The 8,884-nt window shown below is 34.4% G+C and overlaps 1 protein-coding gene across 1 annotated transcript; it reads right to left on the bottom strand.

Annotated features, from left to right (window-relative positions):
- Positions 1–291: 291 nt before the first annotated feature.
- LOC139852176 (uncharacterized) lies at positions 292–2,809 on the bottom strand. The gene has a single exon (XM_071841403.1). It carries the CDS (start codon positions 2,028–2,030, stop codon positions 513–515), a length of 1,518 nt encoding a protein of 505 aa, XP_071697504.1. The 5' UTR covers positions 2,031–2,809; the 3' UTR covers positions 292–512.
- Positions 2,810–8,884: the final 6,075 nt, after the last annotated feature.

The following is an 8,884-nucleotide window of genomic DNA, read 5'->3' on the forward strand; positions in this document are numbered from 1 at the left end:
TTCCGAGTTCTGCAACCCTGGGTCAACTAACCGAGCTGGCCAAGGAGGAAAAAAAGAAAATAGGCAGCCACCCAGATTGGGAAAACAATAATTTGATTACATACACAGATTTATGAAAATCTTTTCCCACCATGAAAGAAAAAGGCCATGACAAGACTTTCAATAATTCACACACAAGTAAAGCCAGAATTGCACAGCAAAAAATCTTGATATGGCCCAACAAAATCAAAACTATCTCAGTTTCTAAAAAGGCAACATCAATTCAATAAAAGCATAAAAATTTAAAGCTTTCAGACGAAACCCTATTCGGGTCAATAAAACATGAATGAAATTCGTTAAATATATAGAATACGATAAACCTTGCGGCTACAGCTTGGTTTTATTCAAGAAACCAATCTAAACTGCTAATAAAAGATCGGCTATGAGACTTCACCTATCATTTCACACAATACATAATTAACATTACTAAACTAGAAACCACAATCTACCATAAATTACCATAATGCCCCTCCTCAAGTCAACATAAGATCGTTGCCAACAAGATGAGGGCGAAGACACACACGTACCTCATGTTCTTCAGGACCTTCTCGAAACTTTGGGACCAAAATCTCAAGCACTGTTCCAGGCCCATCATAATACGCTTCTATATTCGCATCTTCGGGAATGCGAGTCGAAAGTGCAATTTCTCTGACGAATTCTCCGGGCGGGCAGTGTTCCATACATGTGTCCGTAAGTTTAAACGTGCGGTCCCGCCTTTTAACGAACGGCATTCGAGATACACTTACGCAAGATACCTTAACGATTCCATGTGTAAGTGTGTTGCGCCATGAAACTTTAACCTTTTGAAGATCTACAAACGGCAAGCTTATAACAATCAAGTACCCTTGTTCATCTTCGTATATTGTTTTTGCACATGTCACGGGCCCACAAGCGTTCCTTACAACCCCGCTGACATCACTCAACCAAAACGGCTCGTATGGATTCGTTTCCAAATTAGGTAATCGATACGACAAAGGACGGTTAACCGTCAAACATATTTCTTCATCATTTCCATTTGGGAACAAATCTTTTCTTTTCTTGTTGACAATCGGTGAAGATAGGTCAATCCCGTTTGCATCTCCATTGGTGGCATTTGACAAATTTAACCCCGACCCATTAAGCAACTTTTTAGATTGAGAACTCGCGTTACTGTTCTTTATCGTTGGTAGCCTCTCGAGTTCGAATTCGGTATTTGGAAGATTTCTCCATGAGCTGAAATCGCTAGCTTCGGGCGGGATCAAGAAATTAAGATCCCGACCCGTGAGTTCTTTCCATCTTTTAAGTTCACCTTCATCGAGGACCGAAAGATTAGGTGACGAAACAACCTCGATACCATGAACACATTGGGGATTCGAGAGCCCTCTATAATGCTTGCGTTGCATCCTATGAGATCGAACAAACCCCTTATCAACACTAAAAGGAAAAGGACGTTCTCCTTGTCGTGAATGCCCGTTCATGTAACTCCGTAACTGCATCTTACCGAGTGCATTTTCGGGTCGTTCTTTAAACACCCACATGTACATGTTTTCCATATCATGTTGAACCATGAAAACATCAAGATGAAGATCCGATTTATCAAACCCCAACACCCCGTTACCGTCTCTTACTATCTTCACTTTAGATTTCTCGTTTAAAACCGGCCTAAAATAGAAACTAAAGAAAAGCCACGCGCCCCATATGCTATCCACTCTTTTCGCACATTTTCTCCCAACTTTTGGGACATTAAGGAAGCTCTCGGTTTCATACGACACTAGCCCGACCCCATCATCAAGAACTTCACACGGATCTTGATTCCATGATTGGGGTGGGGAGCTTCGATCGGCTGACAAGGGCAAATTGATATCAGGAGGACGCGTTAGGTTAATTTGGTGACTCATATCGAGGTCTAAATCATCATGAGAAGACGAAGCACTTGAATCCATTGACAAAAGAGTTGAAAGATGGTGATTATGATTTAACATTAAAAGACTTGTGAAAAGAGAATCACCCATCTCACGAAATCACACTTCGAAGAGCTACCAGTTGAGACCGTGTGCTCGAATTCTTCATCACAAGGCTCATTTACATAAAACAAACCTAATTACTATTCATTAATCATATCATATTCCTATCACCCTCTACATATTACACACTAAAAACAAGCACTATAGTCCCCTTGACCAACCCACACCAACACTGAAGAAATTCCAAAAACTTAAATAGATACAGAATCAACTTTCATATTCATATTTTCATATCATCATATTTATATTTATTCATATTAAAAAGAAAAAACCCCAATATTTCTATCCAAGATCCAAACTTTTTGTATCAATCGGAAAACAAATACCTTCAGAGGACAATAATTGCTATACCCAGATGAAAATTACACCCAGAAGATGAATTTTATGATCTTTATATCAGGATAAGGAGATATAAAAAACCCTAATATATGAATATGAAGATGAATATAGTAATAAGAAAGCTACCAATCTATGAAACCAAGGCCCAAGAAAAGGACTAAATCAGATGGGATTTTGGAAGAATACCTTTTAGGGTAAGCATTAACAATCAAAACCACAGTGGGATTTTGACTATTACAGTTAATTGTTTTCACCATCCTCTTCATTTATGTTTACTAATTTGTTGAAATTGTTGTTGTTGTGTGAAGGGGATATCAAGTTAGGATTAGCAAATCAATCAGAAAAGAAATAGACATTAAAAAGAGGATGTGGATGAATAGATGAATAGGTGAATGGATGTAAATTTGGGGGAAATTTGAAAAGAGGGAAATCAAGAAAAGTAAATAGGTGGTTAATATTAAGGGTGACGATGGGGTGTTGATTATTTCAACATGTGTTTTTATTTCATTTCGTTGGTTGTAAAGTTGGATTTTGATTCTATTATTATTGAAACAAAAACAAAAGTAACATAAAGCAATAATAAAAAATTTAATCATTGAGATAATGGTGTACATTGTTGTTTGGTGTGCCTTTTGTTTTAGTAATGGAGTATATATACATTGAAAAGAAAAAAGTAGAAACGGTCAAACAGAGAGGGAGAAAAGTTAAGTGAGCCTCCATAGTCTAGACTCATTGGATGACGTTTGTCTATGTAAACCGTAAACCCAAGCTCGTAGACAGACATTAACCACTTATACTCATTTGAACTACTTTGAAGTTTGTAATGTGTTTTGAACTTGTTAAACAATGAATAATACTCCGTGAATTATTATTACGTAGTATTATTGCTATATTGCTATAATATTTATTTATAGAGTACATAGGTAACCCTAAACTCTAACAAATTATAATGAATCAAGTTCACAATCGGACTTGAGCTTATCTATCTAATCTATCTAACACTCACTCGCAGTCTGAACGGTGAAATCGCAAAAATTCGAACTATTTTAAAACATTAAATATAAAAAATTAAAAATAATAGAACATCTCTTTTCCCCTTATTTGCTACATCAAATTAACTGATATTTGCTTGCAGACAGAGGCGGAGACAAGGGGGGACTAAGAGGTGTTTAGCCTCCCCCAATGACCAAATAAAGTCCAAACCTCAATTATATTTTTTGCCCAAATAATTATAAGCCACCCTCAATGACCAAATATCAATTATATTATTATGTTCAAATAATTGTAAATTAATTGGGTCAATTGTCCAAGGCCCATATAATTCATAACCAGCCCATTATCACTTTAAAAATTAATTTGTTTGACATTATCATCAATTATAAAAGTTATAAATTAATATATGTTTATCGAGTAAACCACATTCATCTTCAAATTCAGGCATCGCCTCTGCTTGTAGAGTCGCATATTTTTCGACGATTTCTCCTTTTCTAGTAGTGTTTTTTTCTTTTACGTTGTGACTTGCTGTGCCTAAGGATCAAGTACCACTTCGGTATGCAATTTCTGTCGATGATAACAATACTCTTCAACGTTGTAAACAAGAATTTTGACTATATTTATTTTTTCGTGGTTTGAAACCTAGTCAAGCTAGCCAGCTAGGCGGCTCATCCCGCGCCGACTATTATATTAAATAACATCTATTCTCACAGGTCCTTCCATTTGCATTTCGTGAAGGCCAAAAAATGTGGGCGCCGACATTCACATATTTTTTTTATTGCACGTAAATTATAAGGAAAAATGCAAACGACGTCCCTAAAGGTTGTCATTAACATACATTAAGTAATTGTACATGGCAGTTATTAGTCATTTTTATAAAGACGGTTATCAAAATTTAGAACATTTTAAAGCGTGTTAACGACAGCCCTTAGGGCTGTCATTAGCATTTTCCAAATAATAATAGTAATGAATGAATAGAAATATCATGTAGTATCATATATTTTAATTTTAACACAAAGTCATTTAACATACATATGAAATCTTTAATTAACTTATTCAAATTTATAATTATCATATGTAATGTATTTTAATGTTTACCGTTGACTTTATAATTAAATATAAGCCTTAATTCTTCAATATTACAACATATCACTAAATATAAGCCTTAATTCTTCAATATTACAACATATCACAAAGTCTTTAAGGTAATATTTATGACTGTTGTTAAGGTGCTTACAAAATTTTGTTAAATATTTAAACTACGATCAACAACACTAAAAATTCAAATAAATGGTTCAGAAACTTATTAAGTTCTTACCCCGGTAATTTAACATTGAAATCAAAAAGTAAAACGTTCCGTTTCGAAGCGCGGATAACCTTTTCACTTGTTAAACTTACATAGCTTCCAATTAAAATAATAGTTGCTAGCAAGCAAAATAGAAGACATGCACAAAGGCTAAATATGATAAAATTGGTGGCTGGAGAAGTAAAAAGAAAATTAAATTAAAAGCCAAGGTGGATATGTTGTATGCACATGGAAGGTGCACACGTACGCATAGAAAAGGAAAAATCATCATCATCATTCAAGAAGAATAAAAAGAAGAAATAAGAATAAGTTCTTTTGCGACGGATTTTTTTTTTTTTTCTTCTTTTTTTTAAGATATGAAGGTGATTTGTGGTTTATGGATGAGACGGCAGTTTGTATTTATTTATTTATTTTTATATTTTTACAACATAGAAAACCTAGAGAACCAGGTTACGAAGGAAGTGAAGAAGTTGAGATAAAGTTTAGACGGGACGGTATATAAACATCGGTAGGTATGGATCAGATCTAAGCTCTTGATATCATGTAAAACAATGAATACCCCGTGAGTTATTACCATATTAACTATTAGAAAAAATGATTAATATTAACTAGGGGTATTTTCGTCATTTCACATTTTTTTCTTCCTTTTTTCACTTTTTTCCCTTTTCGCAAGTAAAGCCCCCCACCTTTGTTCAAAAAATAAAACCGGCCCCCCAAACAGGGGGTAAAGTGTCAAATAACCATTTTAATAAAAAATCTTAACTAAACTCCACCACCCAAATATCCAACGGGTCATATCTTCTCGCTCGCAACGAGTTAAATTTTTCCGACAACATCGTTAAACTCGAAATAATTTTAGGAACACAATGTCACTAACTATAGGCAAAACGGACGCTTTTTAAAAAACGATAAATATTTGAGGTATTTTTCATACACGTTGATTTTGCGTTAAATTTTTAAAAGTCGACAATTCCATAACGAAACGCGGAGATGTAAAATAACATTTAAATCTTTGACGGGTTATACATTTTAGTTCGACTCGAGTTGCGCTTCAACGACATGATCGTTAGCCACGAAATAATTTTACAAACTAAACACAATAAAATACATTGAAAATCGAACCCCCGGCGTGAAGCGAAGGTTCGATAACTAGTTATTATTATTGCTATGATATTTATAGAGTATATAGGCAACCCTAAACTCCCTAAAGTTTGTAATGTGTTGTGACCTTTACTAAGTTTGTAAGTGTTTAACATCTTACCAATTTGAAGTTTGTATGCAATAAACCCAATTCATGTGTTATAGTTGATCAAGTAAAAATAAAAACAAATGACAAATGTGTAAACAAAACATTCATTCATTCGTACAAACTAAACCATTACAATGTTTGCAAATTACATTACATAAAGGTCTTACATGAAAGCTTACAACAAAAAATAAACACATTTAAACCAAACAATAAAGAGAATAAAAAAAACCAAACAAAACATCATCTTTCACCTTCTTAATATATTGTTCAACTTCCAAAAGTTCTTCCAAATATTCACTTGATCTCATTACCCCAGTGTTGTTAATCGGTGAATCGACCCAAATGAAAAACCTGCAGTCAGAAAAGTAAATACCCACACCCCAATTTCGACTAAATTAGGTTCACAATATACCCGATTAGACTAATTTTTAACAACTTTAATTAAAGAAAATTACTTACTTTCGTTGGACATGAATAATATCGCCTGCCAGGATTTTTCTTTGTTCCTGAAACACGAATAACGACTCTCTTGCCATAATTGCAGAATACCATTGTTGTTTGATTTAGTGGCGAATGATTTTGTGTGCGGTGAGGAATTAGGGTTTACTCATGAGCCCTAAATTGAGATAATAGGAACGATGGAGTGATGAATTGGGATATTTATATGGGGTTATAGTGGAAAAGGACTGAAATACCTCCACATGAAAAGCATGGGCGGAAGGTTAACAGTACACATAGATGGACAGTAAAGTAAATAGAATGACGAAACAAGTTATGAAATGCAAAAAAATATAACTTTAGACTGTTTTTAACCCTGCCTGTGACATCACAGGCAAAAGTGCACTTTTTGGTCTAAAAAGTGTAAGGTGACTATGACTGGACCATGTCAAAATTTGACCCCCAATAACTCAAAATATCAAGTGGAGTGTGTCAAATGTAAGTAGGGTCCACTGATTTATTTATTTTATTCATTTTATCATATTAAATTTAAACATAAAATTAATAAAACTAATTTATTTTATTCATAAAAAATAAAACGTTTTATTAAAAAAAAACACATCGAAAAAAAAAACATAAAAAAACATAAAAATAAAAAGACAAATACTTAAATAAAACTAGTCTTCGTCGGTTTGATCTTCGTCGAAGTCTTGATTTTGTGGTTGCGGTGGGTTGTCGAGCAAAGGCTTAAAATTATCTAGGTACATTCGCTTAAGCCTTGTGATGAAGTCTCGTTGTTTCGGGTCGGTGATATCTTCGGTTTTCACCGATAAAACACTCGCACCCGTTAAAGCGGTTCGGAGGAGCTCTTGTTGATCTAAAAGTTTAATACTTTTAGTTTGTGCCTTTTTATGCTTCGAAATAGCGTTCAAAGCATCCTCCGCTTTTGACGAACGAGACGATTGACTAGAATCGGAGTCATGTGATTTTTTGGCCTTCTTTTTAGCCTTGTCACGTCTCATTGGCCTCCGAACAAAATCATCATCATAAAGATCGTTTTGAGACAACGAAAGTTCAAAACCCTCCTCATCCGCACCAAGATCAACTCGACCACCCGTGCCCGGAACATGCCACTTTGATTTATCTTTCAACACATACCAAGCGGCTAGGTTGTTAAACTTTTTCCCTTTTGTATTAAGCACGTAAATTTGGTGGGCTCGTGTCAAGACATCGACATCATTTGATCCACTTTTCCAATTGCGTTCCGCCTCGTTGAACGCTGCGGCGAACTCACTACAAGCCTTGTTGATTGATAATGCTAAAAACGAACATATATTTCATAGCATTATCCCTCAAGAAAGACAAGCTTTTAGTTGCAATTGTTCTATTTACAAGTGATATTTGTTTAAATAATAAAAGGTGAAGACAAAAAGGCAGATTCGACGAATTGAAGACGCAAACGACCAAAAAGCTAAAAAGTACAAAGTACAATCAAAGAGGTTCAAATTATTAATGAGAAACGTCTCAAAAATACAAGAGTACGAGCCGCAAAACGCAAAGTTCAAATTATTAAATCGTACAAAAGGACGTTTGAAAATTCGGAACCGAGACATGAACCAACTTTCAACGTACGACGCAACGGACCAAAAATTACAAGTCAACTATGCACAAGAATATAATATAATATATAATTAATTATATATTATTATTATATAATATATATTTACGCAGCCCACGTTTTGGATCATAATGTGAGCTGTATTTCAGACCTCCGCACTCGCGGAGTTTAGAAGAGCAAAAGCTCCGCACTCGCGGAGCTGCACAGTAAATTGTGGGCCTATAAAAGCCATCGAATTCTGCACTTCACACACACATCTTTTTCTTTTCCTTACTCTATCTCTCAATATATATATTTATATTTATAATTTATAATTTTAATTTAATTTTAATAATAAGGGTATGTTAGCGAATGTTTTAAGTTTGTAAGTCGAAATTCTGTCCGTGTAACGCTACGCTATTATTAATCATTGTAAGTTATGTTCAACCTTTTTAAATTAATGTCTCGTATCTAAGTTATTATTATGCTTATTTAATGCCGAAGTAATCGTAATGTTGGGCTAAATATTAAAATTGAGTAATTGGGCTTTGGACCATAATTGGGGTTTGGATAAAAGAACGACACTTGTGGAAATTAGACTATGGGCTATTAATGGGTTTTATATTAACTTAACGATACCTCGTTAATTTAATATAAAGGTTATAATTTGACGTATCTATAAATAACCACATACGCTTAATCGGGTACGGTGGGCGGGATATCTACAAATACCAATAATTGTTCATTTTATCGGACACGGAACTGGATTAATAGTTAATGGACTAGTTGAAACAGGGGTGGATTACATTCAAGGGTAATTGGTGTAATTGTTAACAAAGTAATAAAACCTTGGATTACACGCAGTCGATAACCTGGTGTATTCATTAAACAAAGTATTAAGACCTTGTTACAATTCGAAT

Source organism: Rutidosis leptorrhynchoides, chromosome 6, assembly GCF_046630445.1.
Source record: "Rutidosis leptorrhynchoides isolate AG116_Rl617_1_P2 chromosome 6, CSIRO_AGI_Rlap_v1, whole genome shotgun sequence".
NCBI lineage: Eukaryota > Viridiplantae > Streptophyta > Magnoliopsida > Asterales > Asteraceae > Rutidosis > Rutidosis leptorrhynchoides.